Below are 23766 nucleotides of genomic sequence, written 5' to 3' on the forward strand. Positions count from 1 at the left end.
GATTCCTTTCTTCACAGTAGATATACATCTGCATATCTTACATTCACAGTCTACCTCATGAATCTTGCCTACAAAAACATCTGTTAGTCTTTAAGATGCTACAGGATAGCTGCTGAATTGTGCTTTGCGTACAATATGTCTGTTTCCCTTATCAGTATTGTTTTATTTCTACCACTGAGCAATAATTGTAAAAAGGAGAAATGGCTGTAATAAATGTAGCACTTAAAAGTACCTTACCTTGTAAACTGTTTCTTGTATTCTTGCTTTTAATTTTGAACTTCCTGTTTTCATGCCAGATACTAAAACAATGTCTCCTTGTCTGGCAACTTTTTCCATCTCTAATATATAGGACGGTGGTGTGTACGTTGATTCTGAGAACTTCAGGATACTGTAAAATTGTTAATAACTTTAGATGTTAATTTTTCTGAATTCTGATTTAATGCCAGTTAAAAACACACAATCTAGTCATCCTAAGATGTAAACATATGAAGTACAACCCTGTCAATCCTAAAAAAAATGCTTTGAAGTTCACATCATAAAGAAGATGCTGGAAAGGAGGGGGAATTTTATAAAAGACATTTTAATATGGAAAGGTGACACAAACACATAGGCCTGAATTGTAAGACACATTTTTTTCTTAAAAGGGGCATTTCTGTACTTTATTGAAAAGTCATCTGAATTAACAAGAACACTGAAAACTTTCCATTAACTATTTTACAGTTTTGCATACCTGGAAGAATCTAAATACCAAAAGTGATCAGTCCTAAGAGTATTCTTCCTATTTGTCTATTCCGTAATGAATAATCTACTGTCCTTTCCACACCTTTCCCCACAACCAAATTGCAATGTCATGGACTCCACCCCTCACCTCCACCCCCACCCACCCTTCTCTTTGAAAAAGGCACATGAGGAGCCCTTGAATCCATATTCAATGCTGCTGCACGAAGATTTTCTGCATCATATCCACAATAGATATTCACATAAGTGTAACATGCTGGGTTTTGTACCATGTTCCAAGGAATGCTGCCTTAATCCTGTTTTCAAGTCGATCAGTAACTCAAAAAGTGAGGTAACATATAGATCGGCACCACTTATATCTTCTGACAGGTACCTCAATTGCAGATCCTCTGTATTCAACTGTACCGTGCCCACGTATATCCTCTAGGTACCAACTTTACCATCCTTTAAACTTAAACATATTTAGGGCATGTCTACACCTCAGGGTGTAGAGGGAGTGACGGGAGGATAGCAGACTTACCTGTTTCCGCAATCCTCCCCCAGTGGCTTTTTTTAAAAAACAGCCCCCAGAACTGTTGTTTTTAAATGGATACTGTTATTTTTATACTGTTGTTTTTATGTTTCTGGTGATTTTTTAAATTTGTATACTTTTTTAATGTTTACTGTTTTTAACTTTTGTAAACCGCCCAGAGAGCTTTGGCTATGGTGCGGTATATAAATGTAATAAATAAATAAATACAAATAAATAGACAGCTGTGCGACATCCCGGAAGGGATGTTGCGGACTTTTTTCTTTTCTTTTTTTAAGAGGAGCCAGTTGCCCGGAAGAAAATAGACGACCACCCCCCGGCACCCAATCCCCCCCTGCCATCCCAGGGATGGGGAAATTGCTCCTCCCCCCATGGGCATGGAGCCTCCCCGTGCAGCTCCGTGACCTGCCTCAGGGAAGAAGAGAAGACCTGGGAGCGGTGGCCCCTGGAGATGGTCCCAGGGCCACAGAAATATTGGGAAATCCGCAGTCCCAGATATCCTGGGGTAAGTCCCTGGTCATCACAGGACCCCTGTGCACAGGTACGACCTAGAAATTTTAATGATTTCAATGTGAGAGAGTTTGGCATATGCTTAGACTTCCTATTGAAAGCAATGAGACTTTATGCTTAATTTTGGCTATATGATGCTCATTTTAAAATAAAGCTAGGGCCTTGAAATGGAGTTTATATTTACTGTGCCTTTCCTTCCTGACTACCAATTTATATAATGTCCCATTTGGCTCTAATCTGCAAAAACTGTTTATATCAGGAAAAAAAAATGATTTAGTGTTCTGTATACTTCTTGGACATGGCCAGAAACTCTGAAACGTAACCCCATTTTTGTGTAATACTTTTATTAGACCAACTCAAAGTTCATAAAAACGAACAAGCTTTTGAGATCACCAGATCTCATCAGCAAGCAAACTGTTACAAAAGGCAGATTGGCGAGGAAGTAGGGGAATAGTCAGAGTCTTAAGGTAGAGGAGGAGTATTTGGGGATACTCAAATTGGGCTCTGCCAGGTGATGTGATGGGTCTAGGTTTCAGGACCCCTAGGACCACTGGGAAGGAGAACATAGCTGACAATTGTAGATCCTTCATTTTTTAAAATATAAAATCCAGCTGTTAACTCAAAACTGTCTCCATCCAGGGTGAACTAGATGGGTTCCTTGATTGGTCGAAAACAGAAATAGAGATCAACTAGGCAGATTGAGTGTTCCACAACAGATGCAGCAACACATCTTTCAAAAGAAATAAAAGAAATGATAATAATCTCCAGCTCTACTTGGACTTCTCATCTCCTATTTCTAATGGCAATCATTAAAATGATTCTATATGAACGCCTAGAAAAATAAGAATCTGTTTTCTAACCCATCTCTGGAGAGGCAACATGCTAGAGGAGTTATGTGTGCAAAATTAATATGGCTAGATATCTCAGAGGTTGCTGCCTCCCTAATGCTTCAATGGCCCCGTTCAGACAACATGCTAAACCATGTTGCTTAACCACAAATGGTTAATGGAATGCATTCTGTTAACCATTTTGTGGTTAAGAAGCATGATTTAGTGTGTTGTCTGAATGGAGCCACTGTGATCTTCCACACCAATCAAGAATGCCCTCTTGCCTTTATTCCATCTGTTTGCCAAGTTCAAAGACACATCCTTAATAGTGGAGTAAAGTCAGCTGTTGAGTTTACGTAAGCCAGAACCTGAGTATTTCAAAACACACTGAATGTCTGGTTTTGTCTTCATTTTGGTTTTATTGTCATTCAATCTATTGCTTTTAAATTGTTACTTGTGAGACTTAAGGCTAAATTGGAGAGAAGGAAGACAATATGAAAGAAGAATTTTGCTATGTATTCTCAACAGGAGAAAAATACTAGCAACATTTATTTTCTACTGATAATGTAATATGCCTGTGAGTGGGTTTACAGAAATAGTTGCAGGAAAAAAATGGGTTAAAAAGATATTATATTCCTTGGCATCATATTTTTATAGTTTTATCATCTTGGTTTGCATTTAAATTATTTTAATTTATATTGGAAGCCAAACTTATATTATTAGATGGCATATAACTATCATGAATAAATAAGCAAAATTTCTAAAACTATGGAAGAAAATTATATTCTTTACTACTCTCTGAACCAAAGTAAGAATTGATTTAAAAAATTAATACATACCTTCTTTCATTTATTTTGCAATATTAAAGTGATATAAATATAGACTAAATTACATTTTGAGTTTTCATTGATGCCACATATTTAATAATTATGAAATGAAATTGTAATAATATCTTCATCTGAAAAAAGGAGTACCTCTTATTTAGAATTCCTCATATACAGATATTAGAAGTGCAGTTTTCACAGACCCTGCCACACACCAGGGACTACTCACTGTCCAGAACCCATTATGATTGCTTGAACTATCTGAACTAGTCAACAACATGTGGAAGGAATACTCCTTACTTTGTGGACTAAAGCTATGGACCGTGTATTATTGAACAGACTCTATTTTAATTATGGTTTCTTTTTAATGGCACAGTGTGCTGAGAGTACCAAATGGAACATGCAACTGTTATAAATCTAAGTTAATTAACTCATATATGGTACTTTAGATAGTTTCGATTTTTAACTGCAGATCAGCAAGATAAAGGCTATTTTCCAATAACCTGAACACAATCTACCAGCCATGCTATAGTGGAGCAAAGGCTCACTGGGATGCTGGCAAGTATTTATTAGCAGGGACACAAATGTCATCTGCCAACCTCCTCCACAGACTTCCCTGTTCCCTCAGAGTGTAGCGGCAATCCTCATATAAAAGCTGGCGCGGGGGGTGGGGGGTGGAGAGAATATTTTCCCCAGTAATAATATATTGTTCACTATTGCAATATAAAGTAGTTTTTGGCATGGCTTTGTCTTGAATGGGAAATTCAGTCCCATTAGCTTTTCAAAAGGCCTGCTTCTCCTGGTGGAGATGAAAACTGGTAGAATTGGGTTGCTGATATGGATCAACACAGCTGTCTGACTTTCTGGATTCTCCTTGGGGACCTGGCTAGAGGAACTGTCATGATGAGCGCCCGCACTTCAAAGTTTACCACTACACCACTGCATTTATGGCAGCCCACCAGAGGTTCAATAAATGTCCCATTCATATGTGTGGTGGCAGCTTGGTGCATAATCTTTGGTAGCTATATAATGTTCCAGCTTTGTCAATTTGTGCATCTGCCTGCAAGTCCATCTCCTTGCCCCTGAACTACTTTGCCAGAGTGAGTGGACAGGTATACTTTGAGAAAATGAGATTTTACCTCAGGGAAGTTAAATGCTCCCCCCCCACCACACACACACCATCTCAAGGAACCACAATGTGAAGCAAGTACATTGATCAATACTTTTACAGAACCAGCCTATTAGAACTGGAAGGACAAGATTGATGAACCACTTGCAGGTATTACAAAAAATCCATAGACTGTTCTCAAACACCCTAGAGAAACCCTCATCCAAATGCCCCTTCCTTCTAAGAGCTTGCAATGGTAAATACAGGCCTGAGTGTTCTGGTGACATCAGCAATCATTAGACTATATAACAGGCCTGAAAAGAACAACAGTAAACATAGCTGCTGCCCAAAAATACAACTGTAGAACTTTGAGAAGCAGAGCACTTTCTTCAGGGTTTTAGTAATACAACTCTTTTTAAAAAGGACTTTGCTCATGAAGCAAGCACACCTGACTACAGTCCACATTGCAGAGGAAAACCTGTACAGATGTGTGGAAATGTGGTGATAGCAAGAAGCCATGGGTGAGTGTAAACGAAGGAAAGCCGAAAGGGGCATGAGGAAAGGAGGAAGGCAAAGTAGCAGACAGAGGCAATGAGGAGAAGAGAAGGAGGAAGCAAGCAGCTCCTCCCTCCTTTTCTAATGTCCTCATAGTGAATCTACCCATTCCTACAAGAGGACATTAGAAAAGGAGGGAGGAGCAGGACTCAGGGCCCTTCCAAGAAATTCCTGACTTGTGTGGCTGATAACTTTCTCCTACAGAAAGAGAAAGAAGGAACTAGAGGATTGGCTATCCTTGACTTGATACTGACCATTACGGATGACTTAGTAGATAAAGTGGCAGAATTCTTGATGTTAAAGGAAGCAAAAGCAAAATACATGTACTCTGGATTTTAAGAAAGCTGATTTTCATAAACTCAGAACTATTATAAGTAAGGTCCCATGGCAAGTGGCCCTAATGAGAAAAGGAATCCAAGATGGGTGGGAGTTTTTTTTAAAAAAGAAATATTAAAGGGGTGGAGGGCAGTCCAGATCAGGACAAAGTGCTCCAAAGGACTTTGGGCCCAATCTGACCCATTTCTGCCCAGATACGACCTGCTCTGGATCCAGACTGATTCGGTCCAAAGCAGCCCACTTCAGGTCTGACTTTGGATCTGGGAAGCAGTGCACAGCCATACTTGCTGGAATTTCTGTGAAATTTCATCTGCTGTCCCTGTCTCTTAAATCTGTATGTTTTTTAGCATGGTTTCTATCAATTGATTGTTTAAAAATGTGTATTGTGAGCTGCCTTGAATGTTGTACTTTTTTCAAACAGGAAGGTAGAATATTGTCTGAATGAATGAACGAAAGAGATGAGGACTTGAAAAAGTAAAGTAATGAATTGAAAGGCAGGGGCAATGCCAACAAGATCAAGGAAGCAAAGCTGTACATGCCAAGCGCCTGCCTACTTAGCTATTGTCTGTTATGCATAAAGTACTAAATGGAAAAATTTAAATGATACTTACCGCAGTGCATTGTGGGAATCTGAGAATCCATTAATTTCTGGGTCTTTCATGACAGTCCACTCAAATGCAAGCCCCGCCAAAGTGCTAAAAGTGTTTCCTTCAAATAATTCAAGAAACTAAGTATCAAGCATCAGAACAGCAATACATTCTTCCACATCTTGGAAATAACCATAGGACAATATCACAAATGCTTGTCAATTACAATGAGCAGGGGAGGAAAACCACAAATTCAGTAAATGAAACAGAAACAGAACCACTCACACACTGAAACAAGATGGAATGAATTAAACCCATGACAGAAGTAGCCTGCAATGTTTTATTCTTGATTAATCCCACCCCAGCCTGAGCACCATTCACTTACCAAATAAAAGCAAATAGTTTAAATAGTTTAAATTTAAATGTGGGAATTTAATGGAAATTGTTTTATGTTTTATTGTAAAGCACCGCAATGCCAGAAATGGAGAGGTGGTGCTATAAAAATGTTTTTAAATAAATAATAAATGATATTCTATGATGTAATATATCTGTGGAGATTTTATATATAAGATGTAATTCTCATGAAGGTTAATACAAAAAAAGGTTTAAAAAACTGGAAGAATTGTGGAAAATTAGAAGCGGTGTAGAAACAGCCTGAATTACATCTGAGTCGTCAATGATGACATCAGTGTATAATTAACCACAAAAGATAAAATTTTAGGTATACGATCTTTTACAAGTATGTCGTTTTATTTAACACTTCTTGCATAGACCTACAGTCTGACTTCAAGGCATTCCAAAATCCTCAGAGGTTTCATATGCACATGCTTTGCCCCATATATTTGGCTCATAACAACCTACTATTATTTCTTGTACTGATAAGTGGGCAGTTAGAAAGAAAATACTTCCAAGCCATCCCCATTTTCCTATATAATAATTGTGGTATGTGGAAACAAATTAGATATGCTTCTGCAGTGTTACATTCCTCATGCAAGTACATCACTTGCATGAACTATTATTTGTGCAAAAGAAGAGCGCCTATAACATCTGAACTGTCTCATAAGCCTCACTGCGTAAGTTGCCTCGATAACTCTTGGGAAAGTTCATGTCTCTGAAATCTCAAGAGTTGCTACTGCATGCACATTCATTAAAGCTATTACATCAATCTTCATGAGTTTGAGGAAACAGGATTTAAAGTCATTATTCAAGGCCAGCTCCTCATTCATGAAATCAGTCTTCACTGACACTTCATCTCCCAATGGTGTCAATTCGAAGACATAGCTTTAATAACAAATATAGTTTGCTTACCAGTAATGAACTTAAAAATGAAGAATGAACTCATCCCCCAACCTGCTTCCCTTGAAAATTATGCTTGAGTCTATGACATTATAATGTGGGTTCAGAAAGTAATGAAGAGCACAGATATGTGGTTCAAATTTTATAAATGCTAATCATGTGACCAAAATCAGAGTAATGCAAAAGAATGGGAATGCCCTACAAAACTGAGGACACAATCCTATGCACACACTTATCTAGGGATAAGCCCTGCTGAACAGTATTATTATTATTATTATTTATTTATATAGCACCATCAATGTACATGGTGCTATACAGAGTAAAACAGTAAATAGCAAGACCCTGCCGCATAGGCTTACATTCTAATAAAATCATAATAAAACAATAAGGAGGGCTTGTTAAATCTAAAATTAGCTAAACAGAGAAAGCTTTCTGGCTGATGGTTCAGTGTATTAGTGAATAATTGCAGACCATTCTCTAAATTAATAATATTTTCTGCACAACCTTGTTGAATATCTTCTTCACCCCAAACAGAGGTAAAGTTTAATTGATAATACAAGTTCAGAAATATGGGACATTTTTCTTAATCTGACAAATCTATGATCAATTCTCTGTTTTGCATTTACTTAAATTTTAAAAAATTTATCTTGCCTTTATGTTCAATGTTGAAACATAATCAATATTGTAATTTCACTGCCAAATTCCTAGAATTTAAATGCCGTGCCACTATTTAAAACACAGACACCCTTTAGTTCAACTCAACATGCATTCAGGCCTTCTCTGGGATTCTATATACTTTTCAATTTTGGGTGACTGAAACAGAGTAAGAAGTGCTATGTATTGCTCTTCCATCCTTAGCCTCATATTTAAAAATATTCTCTGTACCACAGAGAAAATAGATTTTAGTGCCCAAGGGCATATACAAGATGTACAATCATAATTGGTTGTTTTCATGACACATGATTTAACATTGCAAAGCTAAGATAAATTTTCCAGCAATGTTGCTGAAATATAAACCAAAAACAAATCAGAGAGATTTTTCTTTAAAGCACAGAGAATTGGAACAGTGCTGAAACTGCAGGTCTGCAGCAGACATTCAGCAAAAGTGAAATTCCTGCTGTGACATTGGCCATAGCACCCCTTCAGCACATGTATTACAAGAACAACACACCCAGGAGACAGCTCATTCCCCTTAAAATAAAAGCATTACTATCACATACACCCATTAGTCCAATTCATGAGCAGGAATCTCTGCTATCCAGTGTAGGCAAATATTGACATTATTGATCCTCCGTGGAAATGCTACTGTTGTACTGCCTGCCTGCCTGCCTGCCTGCCTCTCTCTCTCTCTCTCTCCCTCTCTTTAAAACAGAGCTTCTAAACACTGATAGGACTTTCTACCAGCTTCATTGGGTATGCTAGCATAAAGGGTATGCCAACATAGAGTAGAACTCCAGATGTTCTGGTCTTCAGCATTTCTGAACATTCTGGCAAGGACTTCTGGAATTGAAATCCAAAAACATCTGGAATTCTGTCAGACCAGGCTGTCACCTCTAAACTAATTATTGTAATGCACTTTATGTGGGGCTGCCCTTGAAGGTAATTTATAAGTTTCGATTGGTTCAAAAGACAACTGCTAGGATTCAGACTGGAGCCAAGATATCAGGTCACATTACACCTGGGGGTCCCCAACCTTTTTGGACTCATGGACACATTTGGGCATTTAAGGAACTGCTGTGGCACCATCATAAAATAGCTCTCACAAAGGATGTGGCTAGTCACATAATGGCTGCCATAGGGGCGTGGATAGTCAGAAGCGAGCTAAAGAGCTGGGGGAGGGAAGAAATAGTGGGGCTAGAGGCTAGGAGGGAGCAAGACAAAGGGGTAGATAAAGAGCAAGGCTAGAGAATAGAGAGGGAGTGAAAAGTCTATCCTAACACTTTCCAATGTTTATATTTTCAAAAGGTGGTTTTTTGGGGGGGGAAGGGGGGCAGGGAGTGGAGTTTCATGGGTGCTGCTGGAGGTCCCTGTGGGCATCACGGTGCTCGTGTGCGCATATCAAGGACCCCTGCATTACAGTAATTCTTTGTCATCTCACTGATTGCCAATCTGTTTCTGGGCTCAATTCAAGGTGCTGGTTTTGAAATGTAAAGATCTAAACAAACTGGGAAAAGAACAGCTCAAGGCTCACTTCCACTGACATGACCCTGCCCAAAATACCTTGTCCTCCCCTAAGGTGATAGTCTGCATTCTCTTCCATCAATGTACACTGGGCAGATAGAAATAGGGCCTTTTAGGTTGTGGAAACCAGAATTAAGAATGGTAGAAGTAGCCCTATTGCTGCTTTCTTTTAGATGAGCAGTGATGACGGCTTTATTTCAGTGGGCTTTTCTGGGATATTCCTTATCTTAAGAATTTTAGCTATTTCCATTTGTAACTTTGTTGTAAACTTGTTTAGATCATTTAACTGTTGTTTTATTACTGCTGTTAGGTGATTTATTGTTTGTGAGACAACTTGATTATATTTTTATAAACTAAAAATGGGTAGAATATATCGGAAATAAATACATTTGATAATAGGTTATTTTAAAATCCCATTCCTAATACCGTTCATAATGTTAAATTAAAAAGGGAGGAATCATGATGGTTAAAATGTAAATATAGAAGCCAAGTCAAGGATTTCTAGCTCAGTCAACTAATGTATAGCCACACATTTAGAAAGAAAGAAAGAAGTGCTTTCAGCATGACATCAGGAGAAGCTCTATGCCTGGGTGATAACCAGAAGTTCTTACCTTCAGAATCTAATGCCTGAATTTTCAGTTGCAGTGGTGAATCCTCTAGATATAGCTCTTTTGTGGTGGACACAATGTGTACATCATGAATAATATCAACTATAGCATCACAGCGGAGCACTTGGCCAGTCACTTAATGAGATACAAGAAAATACTAAGTTACTCTCTCTAATTGACCGCAGAAACCACTGCATTCTACAGTTTATTATCTGGTTTAAATATTCTGAGATAACAAGCCATTATCTCTCAAGCAATGGGGATGAACAGTTTTATTCAACACAGAACAGTTGTGATACCATAATATAATAATAATGAAACAGAGGGGAGTATACTTTTCAACCTGTATCCAACAAAGAGAGCCTCGTGCTTTAGCTCTCAGTAGCCCACACACTACCTCTTATGACCACGTCCTTGTCTTACTTACAGCTTGGATCCAGAGGAGCACTGGGGGAAGTCACTTTCCTCCTCCTTCCTTCCCCTGGAGACCACCAGTGGAAGAGGAAGTCTGATGGGGAATGGAAGGCCAGACAAAAAATGTACGGAGTCACCTTCCATGACCAGGATCTCTGTTCACAGATGGTGCCTCCACTTGTGTTTTCCCCCCCTGATCCACCCCGTTCCCCCCTCAGGCCCCCACACTACAGCCCACCCAATTCAGGAGAAGATTTTCAGGGGCTCCAAATGCTGTTGGGAAGAGAAAGGGTGCGAAATCACTTTCTGTCAATCTCTTTCTGATCCAAGCCACTTCCTCATACTTAATGTCTAGAAAGAGAGATGCCAGGGCTGAAATCTATCCAGCTGAAATCTGTCCAGCAATCAACCTCTGATTTAGAAGGCCTTCCACTCACCCCAGATATATAGGAATTCTTTCTAGTTACTCAATGATGAGGAAAATGCATTCAGCGCCTGCTCAGAGGCATTTTCATTTATTTTTCTTTATATAGTCCAGTATTAACCTCCAACACTGAAAGCTGATCCCAGGCAAAAGGTTAACTCTGTTACTGGGGGAAAAAACCTTTACAGATAATTGTTGTGTACAAATGATCTTATATTCCAACAAATGCATGTCTGTGTTTTATTAATAACTAAAATAAACTGTGTTGCAATTATTGCTTTATTGACAGTAAGAGTTATTCAGGAGGGGCCTTTGTATGGAGAAAGTATGTATGACTCTGCCCAAGGTTGCTGCAGCCAAAGTAGACCCTTGGAATAAGTCAGGATAAAGCAGTTTCAAATATGTTCAAAATGCCACTGATATAACTTTGAGAAATATATTTGTTACTGTCTGTTTTCTGTTACACATTAAGGAATATATCATTTTATCATAATACTACTGGCAAATATTTCCTACACCAAAATGTCTTAGTTAGCAATACTATTCACACTTAGTTCAATGTAAGTCATACTGAACACACTTGGACATACATCTGCATGAGCGTGCATAATTTTAGGTAAATTTAGGTAAAACAATTAAAACCAACAATGCTGTAGAATTCACTTATAATACAAATCCTTGAAAACATCCACACACATAAAGAGTGGGTAGGTACTTACAAACATCTTCAGCCAAAATAATACTTGTAAGACGTGTCACTTGTGATGATCGGGCCTGGACAATAGCCTTCTGTGAGCACTGTTGGTTATCTTGTTCTATAGCCTCTATGCTGGCGACCTCTGGTCTCGTAGAAGACCTTTTTCAAGAAATAAAAATAAATATCACTTTAAAAATTACTGGATTATAAATCAACTATAATTACTGATAACCATAAAAGGTTAACATAAAGTTAATAGTTTGGGGGAGAGGACTTGGCTCAGTCAGTATGAAGGTGGGGCCAACCAGCCTCCTCCTCCTCCTCCTCCTCATTATTATTATTATTTCCTGCCTTTTCCCTCTTACAGGGAGCCAAACACAGTTTATATGGTCTTCTCTCCATTTTACTTTCACATTTCTCCTCTTCCTGTGAGGTAAGTTAGGTTGAGCTTCATGGCTGAGTGGCAACTAGAACTCGGATCTCCCAACTCCCAGTCCAACACTCTAACCACTACACCACACTGGCAGCCAAGCTTTTATTTAAGGCTCAGTCTTACTCTGCTTCTTGTTCGAACCAAATACAGTCTGCATAGCTTCCAACCCCACTCAGTGCTTTCTGTGGCACTAACATGTTCCCATCTGGAGTCCTTGTGCAACCATATCTATTCAGAGATCTGTTCAAGATTGGACCATAGCAGATCCCTACAACCCAGGCTACAGCAGAAGGAATTAACTGAAACCACAGCCTGAAATAGTACAGTTAATCACCATATACAATATTGAGCTAGATAGATGAATGGTCTGACTCAGTATTTATATTTATGTAATTTTCCATATTAGTCTCAGATATTAGTCTCAGTATTCAGAGAAAGAAATGTTGTCATGCTCAGTTCATTCTACCACTTTCTATGGAAATAAAGCTCTGAAAAACTTTCCCCTAATGACCTAGAAAAAAACTGCTGTAGTTTACTTATTAATCTACAGTTGACTTGTTATACATATCCTTAGCTGAAGTCTGCCATAGATGTGGGCGATACAGAAACCCCGAGAAAACCAGTTGTTTGGGGGCACAGTTTTTGGCTGTTCAGCAATGACAGTTTCAAATAAAAAAAAATGTACTACTACATTTTTTTAATTATTACTTCACCGATTACTGATGACAAACACACTGGTACCATGCTGAACCTTGCAGTACTTGCAGTTTCCCTTGAGTAGCTACCCTGCCAAGTAAAAAACAGGTCTATGGTGCTTGGTACATTTTTTAAAAATACAGCAAATAATTCTTTGACCCACTGAAGCACTCCATTGTACTAAAATCAGGCTTAATATTGAACTAATTATTTCAAGGTGCTTATGCATACCAGCTCTGAGCGTTCAAGAAAGGTCAGAAATCTTACACTCCGGCCGTTGCTAGACCACGGGTTAGTGTGGTGCGAGGCCCGTGCGAGGCCCTGTGCATCCAGATGACGCACAGGGGATCCCGGCCTCAGCCAGGGCTTGAGCCGCCCTGGCACCGCGCTAACAGAAACCGCTTGTAGTGAGGTTCTTCCCGCGGTCCTGGCCTCAGGTCGGGCTGAGGCCAGAACCACGGGCGTGTGGACCGTTCCGCCGCTTTTCCCGGCTACTGCACTTACGCACGAGTAGCCGGGAAAAGCGGCGGACGGGCTACAGCGTTCCCGACCCCTTCTCCCGATTCCCCCCAACGACATGGCGTTCCCCCTCACTGCCCGGACATGGCGACAACAGGAAAAGCCGGCTGGGGACAGTGGCGGCAGCGGGAAAGGGCGGCTGGGGACATCGGTGGAGGCAGCGGCCCACTGCCTTGTAGGCTGCAAAGATGTGCCAGTTTTTAACTCCCTGACAAAACTGAAGAAAAATAATAGATCATAACATATCTCTAGCAGTGGCTCAGTTCAGACAACACGTTAGTTAACGCAGTGTGAAAACTCCACTCATCAGTGGAGTTTTAGGAGGTACTCATTACACAACATGTTCTAACTCCACTGTTGTGTGACTGTGGGCTACCATGGAATTGAGTAAAATCCGTCATGAAGTTTGATTGACAGTGTCATGTATGCCCTCCCTACTGCTCTGGTGTTGGGAGCAGGTGACCCAGGAAATCAATCAGAAACAGATTCTGATTCAGAAGATGCCAAGCCTGTGTGTGTGTGTGTGTGTGTGTGTGTGTGTAAGTTCACATGGGAGAGCCTCCAGCTGCGAATGCGCCCCTCCCAGAGTCTGTTTCCTCAAGGCCAGATTTATTATTTATTTATTTATTACATTTTTATACCGCCCATTAGCCGAAGCACAAAAATTAAAACCATAATAAAACAACCAACAGGTTAAAATCACAAATACAAAATACAGTATAAAAAGCACAACCAGGATAAAACCACACAGCAAAATTGATATAAGATTAAAATACAGAGTTAGAACAGTAAAATTTAAATTTAAGTTAAAATTAAGTGTTAAAATACTGAGAGAATAAAAAGGTCTTCAGCTGGAGACGAAAGGAATACAGTATAGGCGCCAGGCGGACCTCTCTGGGGAGATCCTATGCTCTCAGGAGACAGGGAGTCAACTTCCAGGGGTGAACATTCCAAAACATTACTAGATTCTAGGAATCGCTGGAAGTTAAAATGTTCAGTGAGATTAGCAGCAAAGAGACAGTCGGAGAGATTGCGTGAGAAGGTGTCCACACCTCCTCCTCCACCTTGAAGCTTGGGACATTTGAAAAGCCTTTCCTTCCCTTTGAACAGTCAATTGTTTTGCTTAGTCTGCATAGCGTTGCCTAGGGGGGGTTTCCCATAAAGGTGCCTAGTTTGTGTTACAGAAGTGTTAATTGTTTGCAATAAAGCTTTGTGGATTGGCCTCGGAATTTTCCTTGGTTTTGTCTCCTTGGGGACACTTGAGCAGCTACAGCACATGACAGACAGTTCCTCTGCCCTCTCTCCTACCCTGGTCCTCCCACTGGTATCCTATCAGCCATTGCTGCAAAAACAACAACACCCAATCCCAGTGGCACTCGCTTCTTTTGCCGCTCTGGCCAGGGAAAGGTCGAAATGCTCAATTCCCCCAAACAGAATTAAAGTGCCCTTCAGCCCTCGCATAGTGCTGTCCTCTCATTATTTCCTTTGTTGGGGGGGGGTGCTTTGAAGGGAGAGCTTGCTGACAAAAGAGGACGGCGGGGTCGTTCTCCACTTTCATGCTGTGTCGAAAGAATGGGCTTGTGCTGAGCTGGTCTAACATACTTTTGCTGCTGCTCCAACCCTACCCTCCTTGGGACCATGAAAGCTCTTAAGTAGGGCTCTAGGTATGACAAGTTGAATCAGATCGGTTCATCCCTTGATTTTTTTAGGGATGTTTAATTCCCCTTCCCTCAAATAATTCCTTCCCATTAACACACACACCCCTCCGATTCAGACTTCATTTTTGCCGAGGGTGGGTGGGTGATAGATTTGCTTTGGGAGAAGGCTGAGCAGAAGTAGGAATTGAGCATTTCGGGCTTTTCTTTGTCATTTGTTAGCAATTTGTCATTCTCTTTAAGCAGTTGAACCAACATTTCTTTCCTGTCTTTTACTATGCACACACCTGAAGAAAGCTCTTTTGTGGCTTTTAGCATTCCTCCCTAGCCTCAGCTCATTCTCAGCTTTAGCCTTCCTGATGCCATTCCTGTATTTCTGTGCTACCTGTCTGTACTCTTTTTTGTAGCCTGGCCTTCCTTACATTTCCTATATGTGTCCTTTTTTGTTTTCAGGTCAACTCTAAGCTTTTTGTGGAGCCACATTGGTTTCCCCCATTGTCTTCTTTTTTCCTTGGAATTGTTTGTAAACGTGTCTTTAAAATTTCCTTTTAAAAAAACTCCCAGCCATCTTGGACTCCTTTTATCATTAGGGCCACTTGCCATGGGACCTTATCATAGTTCTGAGTTTATTAAAATCAGCTTTACTAAAATCCAGAGTACATGTATGGCTACACTCAGCTTATGCTTCCTTTAAAATGAAGAATTCAAGTATGACGTGATCACTTTCCCCCAGAGTTCATTTAACTGCCACTTTATCCACTAAACCATCCCTATTAGTCAGTATCAAGTCAAGGATAGCCTATCCTCTAGTTCCTTCCTCCACTTTCTGTAGGAGAAAGTTATCAGCCATACATGTCAGGAGTTTCTTGGAAGGGCCACTTTTGGCACAATTTGTCTCCCAACAGATATCGGGGTAATTGAAGTCCCCCATCCCTGCTACATCACACTTCCTTGAAACACTGGCAATTTGCTTTTCAAAAGTTTCATTCTTGTCTTCTCCTTGATTGGGTGGTTGGTAGTAGATTCCGACTATCATGCTCCTTTTATTTCTTGCCGCTTTTATTTTAATCCAGATACTCTCGATGGGACTCGTCCTCCTGCATTTCTGTACAAGGATAAGTATTTTTTAACATATAGTGTGACTCTATCTCCTTTTCTATTTGTTCTGTTATTTTTGAACAAATTATACCCTTCAATTGCTGTATTCCAGTCATGGGAGTCATCCATCAAGTTTCAGTTATACCTATCAAGTCGTATTTGCCTTCATTTATTATGAGTTCAAGTTCGTTCTATTTGTTTCCCATACTCTGGGCATTAGTATATAGTACATCCCATGCATGTTTAGACAGAAGGAAGTCCTACAACTCCCAGCATGCCCTAGCCAGCATGGATTTAAATTAATTGTGCAGATAAGGTAACACTTGATTTTCACAATCTTTTAAGTAAAGGTGGGGATAGAGAAAATATAGACTGGTAAATTGATCTAGCATGGATGGAATTAAAGGGGACTGGACTACTAGTCATAATGGCAACATATTACCTCCAATATTAGGGGCAGAATGCTTCAGTATGCTAGTTGCTGGGAAGATGAGCTGGAGGGTGCTATTGCACTTATATCTTGCTTATGGGTTTCCCACTGGCTTCTTGTTGGCTACTGCGCAAACATAATACTGGACTAGACAGGCCTTTGGTCTGATCTAGTATGGCTCTTACATTCTTACTTACCTGGTGTAAATCCCAATGAACACAGTGGAACTTACTTCCAAGTAAACATGCATAAGATTACATTGTAAGTACTGCAACCTCTTCTATGATTATTTTTTTTACAGAAATATAATGTATATTATCCACACTTTCTGCTAGTTGTGTTTTAGATATCTATGCCAAGGCAGGAAAATAATGCTTATCAGAAATGTGTTTGAAAGAACACATTCAAGACTGTACTTCAAAGCATTCCCATGTGCTCACTTTTGAGAGCAAAACAGGCAGGACCAAAGGGAATGAACTGCCGATAGATTGGGGACCACCAATAACTTTCACCTTCCATTGATATAAACAACTTGTTAACTACTGGGTAAACAACTTGCTAAAATACGTAATTTGGAAACCAATCACAATTTGACCTTTAGAGAAATTTAAAGATTTTCTCCCCTGACTGCATTTATGAAAGTCTTGTTGGAACATAATGACATCTAGACTCTTCTGAGGCAGATAGACCCTGCTCAGATGACACGCTAAGCCACAGTGGTTAAGCACATGGAGTTAAACATTATGGGTTAGTGTGTAGTGTGAACCATTCCTCACCATGGTGGCTACATAAACACAGTTTAAACATGCTCACTAACCATTTGATGCAAAAGGATTAGCAGCCCAACCATGGCTTAGCGTGTTGTCTGAATAGGCATACACCCAGTTCAAGCTACCTCTGTTTCCTTCTTGTACATTATATTACCCACTGTAATGAAGAAGCAAGTAAAAGCATTAAACAGGTGTTGTCTAATTTAGCTTAAACAAATGAATTGGAAATGATTTAATTATAACACTTTATAGCAGCTACAACTGATAACAAATTATTCAAGTTAACAGTGTCTCTAATTATGATGTGTGTTTAGTTCAAGATTCCAGACAACATTAATTGAAAAATTAATTCACGAAGTAAATTTTCAGTGGCTTAGACTGCAATCCTATAATCACTTACCCAGGAGTAAGTCGTTTTGAAATCAGTGGGGCTTACTTCTAAGTAGACATGTATAAGATTTCATAGTTAACAACTCCAGATGAAAATATAAACTAATGTATACCAGTGTTCTAATTTTTTTAAAAAAAAACATTCAAAATTTCACTTCCGTTTCCTTTACTACACCGAGAATATAAGGTTAAACATACTTTTGATGCAACTCTACTTCCTGTTTTTTTCTTTTTCTTTTTTTCTGTTCAGCAAAATCCTGTTAAGCAGCTCTATCAAATACTTACAAGCAAAATACCAAACCTGAAGCAATGAACATCAGGACAAAACTAGTGTACAGAGATCTGAGTTTATTGACACAGTAGAAATTATATTCCTCTGGGATGTATTTTTGTTGTGTCCAAACAACATTAATAACTAATACTAGCTATAACTAGCATAAACGTCAACAATATTATAAGTGGCTGTCGAATTATTCTAATGCACCCAAATAAGGTTTCTTCAACTCCAGTTCCACCAATCTCTCTGCTTCCACCCACATTTCACTGTTAGTAATCCCTAAGCCTTTCTACCTAGATCTATAAAAAATTAGAAGACTTAGAATTCTGAGAATGCAGAAAGATGGAAGAGGCAAATCATACAAACATACATGACTGTCATAATTTACAGATCTAGATTTTCTGGATAGAATCTGAGATTTGTTTAAGTTTTCCTGTTCATATAGCTGTAGCAAATTCAAAAGATTTTTTTTTAAAGCCCATATGTTCGCAAAGAACACACTCTACAGTGGGAATATGTATCTGCTATGAAGATTCTGACAGACTGGAAGAATACTAACATCTGTTCATATTTTAGAAGGCTGTTGAATTGATTGGGACTAATTATGTTTCTTGTATTCCCTAAATATTGTCAGGTGGTGGATGACGGGAGAGTTAAGTACACGCTTAACTCTCTCCCACTAAATCAATGGGACTTTGCTTAGCTTTGTCTGGATCAAGTCCCATGTGGAATCATGAGCGTTAGTAATATTTGAGATTTAAGATTCAATCCCACTAATTGGTCAAAACTGTACTTAGTGTGATCCAGATTTAGGAACATGAATATCTTCACCAATGTACATAAGGTTCTTTGAAGATAATTCTTAAGAAATGCTCTTGCACAATCTTTCACAGGGTTTGGTCCAATCGTACAATTATGTTGATTGTGTAACTCCAAATGATGTAATCAGGACAAATGGCAAGAAGCCTACAGCCACCGATCTGCATATGCTTCTTGGACAAGAACTGAAACTAACACTACATACAGTTGCTCCAAACATGTCAAAAGCCAATTGTCCAGCAGATTTAACAGAGGAAAGCTCTGAACACAGGAATAATTGTTAACATTTCACGAGCTCTGCTGGGCTGGGTAAATATAATTATGTCAATCAGTCATGGGTAGTTAAAAGCTTAAACATGCAGGTGGTATTAGATTGGTCCAACACCTGTTTAGACAAAGTCAGTTTATTTATTTAGATATTCTGCCTGTTTTACCCAGTATCTCAAAGTTAGGCCACCCTGAAGGGTCTGCTGAGTCATGTGGATGGGACAAAAATGCAAACTAAATCAATGTGGAAGTAAAAAATATTAAAATAAACTCTAAAGATAAGATATTACTCCCTACCCAATAAATAATATTGAAATCTCAATTAAATACACATACAATGCTAGTTTAACACTCACTCAATATGATCAGATAGTACTTGTTTTTGGAGCAAACATGTGTATTTGCCAATCTATGGCCAAAGTGCATTAACACAAGCTCGGCAAGTATGCTCAATCATGAAGTTAAGGCTGCAATCCTATACCCACTTACCTGGAAGTAAGCCCCATTGAAATCAATAGGCCTTACTTCTGAATAGACACAGATAGGATGACATTGTAAATGCCTCTTTGTGATGGTACCAGTGGGAGCTCCCCTACTCCCCCACCATACAAATAACAGCTCTAGAAGATTTTGTCAGGAATGCAGCAGGGGAGGAAACGATTAAACTTCCCCTTCCTGCCTGCTGCAATCATAACTATCATAACCCCCCAGCAGCTGTTGTTGGCACTTTAACAAATCCGCTCATCAAATATAAAGAACCACTTAGGGCACAAACTTATGCATGTTTAGACAGAAAAAAGTCCTACAGCTACCAGCATGGCTGGTTGGAGAATGCTGGCAGCTGCAGGCCTTTAATAATAATAATAATAATAATAATAATAATAATAATAATAATAAAATCCTAAGATTGTACCCTTAATGTCACATCTAGCTTGGGCATTAGTGGCCCACAAATATATATTTTACTAGCCTTCCTGCATGCCCATATATACTTGTGTAAATTATTTGCAGCACATGAGCAGCCTGGAAAAGAGGTGGGGAAAGAACCAGTTCATTCTCACTTTGCAAAAAACACATCTGCCTAGTCACCAGAGGCAATTGCTACTTGCCACAGGAGACCATGAATAGCAGGTCTCACACCTTACATTGGCTGCATTCGGACGACACAAAAAACACCAATGGTTTTAGGAGTCAACCGTCAGTGGAATGGGCAACAGTTGCTATTTGTGTTGTCTGTCAGGCAATTTCCACCCTAAGGTTGACATTTTCAGCAGAAAAAAACTGGAGAAACACAACTGGCTGCAGAGTTGACTTCTCGCACAACCGGTGGTTTTTGTGTTGTTCGAAACAAGCCAGTGGTGTTTCCGAGCCATTGAGTTTATTTATTTACCTGGCTACAGAGTTCCCAGGCAAAAGCAGCCAAAATCGAGCCAGCTGTTCTGCTGCAGCCAGCACAAGTCGCAGAGGCTGCTGGGATAGCACCAGGAGGACTGAGGGAGGACAGGGAGAGGGGAGGTAACTGTGTCAATGAAATGTCGGTTTGAGTAGAAATTCACGCCACGCAAGCCTCAACTGCCCACAGTTGTGGAAGAACATGTCGTGAGGGGAGTACCCCCAAAAACCCCAACAGTAAGTTGACTGCTCCACCCACCATTGACAAAAGTGTTGTCCGAACACAGTCATTATGTTGTATTCATATGCAACCCTAAACTAATCTACTACGAAGTAAATCTCAATTAATTCACTGTGACTATCTCTGAATAAATATCCTTAGGATCAGGCTGCAAGTTAAGCTGATCTAGGAATGCTTCTGTGACATTGAAATAGAATTCAACAGTTACAGAATTTGCAATTTAAGCAGCTTTGCTCCTATATGTCATGCTTTCTAGAAAGAATAAATCAAATAGTAACACCAAAATGATCCTGTTATGTGAATAACATGTTAATTGAAATCCAGTTTCTCAAAATTAACATACTGGTTAAATCCATGGCTAGTACAGCTCCAGTGACAGAAAGAAATGTGATGGGGGAATGTGGCTATGCATTTGTCTTTATTGCATAAATTTACATTAAAGGGAAAAGCATCTTCCAAATATGAATTATGATGAAATGTGCATAGATGCATATGGATTCTTGTACATACATGTATATGGTCAATAAACAATTAAAAATGATATTTCAATATTTTGTATTTCTGAGAATGAATATGACACACACACCAAATATCAAAGCTGCACATCCTGAATAGTTAAGGCCACAATCTTAACCACTCTCTTTAAAGTCAGTGGAACTTGTTTCTGAGTAAACACGCTAAGATTAGAGTTAGGTAACCTTTTGGAGCCATAGCTCAGTGGAAGAGCACCTGCGTTACTCACAGAAGGTCCCTGGTTCGATCACTGGCATCTCCAGGTAGGGCCGGGGGGGGGGGGGAACTGCCTGAAAACCTGGACAGCTGCTGCCAGTCAGTGTCAACAATACTGGGCTTTATGGACTCAGTCCTATGTTCCTTTGGCCTGTGGGCAGATTTAACAATTTCAGAAAGTGTCCTGAGCATCACCACAAAATGGCTGCTATGGAAGGCATGGTAAAGGACAAGTAATCTGTGCAAAATATTAAGTATGTGGTGGGGCCTGAGCCTCAATATATTAAACAACTCATTTGAACCCACACTTTTCATCACCAACAGAAACAAATTTCACAGCAATTCCAGCTGCCATTAAGAAAATGTGTTATTTTTTAAATAAAGTATCTTGAAAGCTGTTTGGGGGGATATTGGTGTCTGTGGGTGCCACATTGCTTATCCCTGGATTATGCTGTTAGGCTGCTATGGTCATCACACGAAGGCAGTAGTCCTATGACGCTAAGCGGAGCAAGCCTTACTGAACACACTGGGACTGACTTCTGAGAAAATGTGCAAACGAGGGTACGATTATTCTATCCTATTCTGCCAGGGATGATGAGTAGAGTTTTGTTGATTATTGGAAGTTGCTTTGGAAGGTGTGTTTTTCCCCTTACCCTTAAAGGCAGCTTATAAATATCTTAAATAAATAAATAAAGAGGGTGTGGGGAAAGATCAGCAGTTAAAGCACACAACTTTTTATTTGGTTACAACAGGCCAAATAGAATTATTTGGAAATAAAACATCCTTCTTTCGTTTTGCTTGAGCAAGATGATAGGAATCAGATGTTTTTCTTTATAATGAAATTGGCTGTTTAGTAGATTAATAATCTGATTATAATTTGCACTTTCATCTAACCTTTTAGAAGAATTTTTTCCCCTTCTGTACAGAAAAATGTAATAAGTGCAGAGAAGACATATGCAAGGTGGAATTAACCATTTTGGAGTTTTGATCATATAATAGTACCAGGCTGCCTTGACACCTTTTTATCTGACTATACAAGCAAACATTTAGAAAGAGAAGCTTTCCTCGTAACACTTTATCTCTATCCTGGATAAAATTGAGTGTCTGCCTTCCAGTGTACCCACAGCAGAAAACACCTGTTAGGCAAGGGAGGCCTGCAGGCTAGGGAGGAAAGCTGTCAATCTTGGTACCAGCCACGCTCACGACACTAAATCATCTGCCCACGTTTTGAGAAAAACAACTTGTTATTTCATGTTACCACCGTACTCCAAAAATTGTGTGGTCTTTGTGTGTTTGCCAACAACAGCCTTTTATCATTTTTATTTTAATGTTATACGTGCGCGCGCGCGCGCACCCACACTTGGTTTCAATAGTCCTATTGTCATTCTGGTACCGTTTGCATTTCTGCCACCGTTATCATAGTGCGCCCGAGTTCGCACATTGTCGCCTGTGGGTGGTGGTGGGAAGCTCAGCACAAAACTTTCAAAAGTTTACAAAGCAAGCACACTAACTCAGAACCGAAGCTGCCCCGCCTCCCTTCTCCACGCCGGGGAGAGGGAACGTTTCTGGTCCTCTCCGTACGACAAACAGCCTGAACGTACGCAATTAACGCGCCTAACTCCGCATAACCCTGAGCCGCGAGATGCATACGACTTCCTGTACACTTTGTTCGTTTGAGGGGGAGGTGTGTGGCGCAAGCGCCAGGGCTTAACAGGCGCGCTGTCTGAGGAGAGTTAAACCGAGTTGCTCGCCCCGCACCGCCCTAGCAATACGTCGCCAATAGAAACTGCTAGCCGCAGGCAAAAAGCGCAGGCTTCTTTCCCGAAAGGCTGCAGCCTAGCTCGAGCTGCTTTCTCCCACGTGTTGTGGCGGCGGCGGCGGCAGCAGCGCTGGCTGCTGCACCTGCGCCATGCGCCTCCATTCCGCAGGGCCCTGCGCGTTTGAACGCGACCATCCTCCTTCCCCTCACTTACCAACGGTAGCAGCCCTCGCTCGCCTCCAAGGTGAAGTTAATCGTGGTACTCCGAGTGAACGGCAACAGCACTTTGGGGATGTTCAGCTTGGAAGGCACCGCAGCAAAGGGCAGAAGGAGAAGGAGCGCAAGCGATGCCCAAGGCGCAGGGGAGGCGGGTGGCATTTTGCTGGGCAGCCCACAGGGCACCTTCACCTGGACCAGGGAAACGCGTCTCGGGGATCCTGGCCGCGCTTCTTGGCGGCACTGCGCGCCCTGCCGCTGACCCGCTCGAAGTCAAAGGAAAAGGGAAGTTGCTTCAGCGGCAGCGCTTGCTACCAACCTCCTCGGAGGAATCACCCGCCTCGTGCTGCTATTCGAGGGACGTCACCGCGCGGGCAAACCAAAGCCGCGACCCTGCGCTGGGGGCCGGGCGCTGGAGGCGGGGAAGGAGCGCTTGCTGGG

The 23766-nt window shown here is 40.4% G+C and overlaps 1 protein-coding gene across 1 annotated transcript in view; it reads right to left on the reverse strand.

Annotated features, from left to right (window-relative positions):
* NUP210 (nucleoporin 210) overlaps positions 1-23559 on the reverse strand; it is a 107107-nt gene extending 83548 nt beyond the window's left edge. Inside the window, exons 1-5 of the mRNA XM_063121248.1 lie at positions 23324-23559; positions 11657-11793; positions 10103-10234; positions 6039-6135; positions 238-388 (exon numbers count right to left, since the gene is read on the reverse strand). Coding sequence (XP_062977318.1) covers positions 238-388; positions 6039-6135; positions 10103-10234; positions 11657-11793; positions 23324-23487 — 681 coding nt within the window. The 5' untranslated portion in view covers positions 23488-23559. The remainder of the gene's footprint in view (positions 1-237; positions 389-6038; positions 6136-10102; positions 10235-11656; positions 11794-23323) is intronic.
* Between the last annotated feature and the right edge of the window lie 207 nt (positions 23560-23766).

This window comes from Elgaria multicarinata, chromosome 3, assembly GCF_023053635.1.
Source record: "Elgaria multicarinata webbii isolate HBS135686 ecotype San Diego chromosome 3, rElgMul1.1.pri, whole genome shotgun sequence".
Classification (NCBI taxonomy): Eukaryota; Metazoa; Chordata; class Lepidosauria; order Squamata; family Anguidae; genus Elgaria; species Elgaria multicarinata.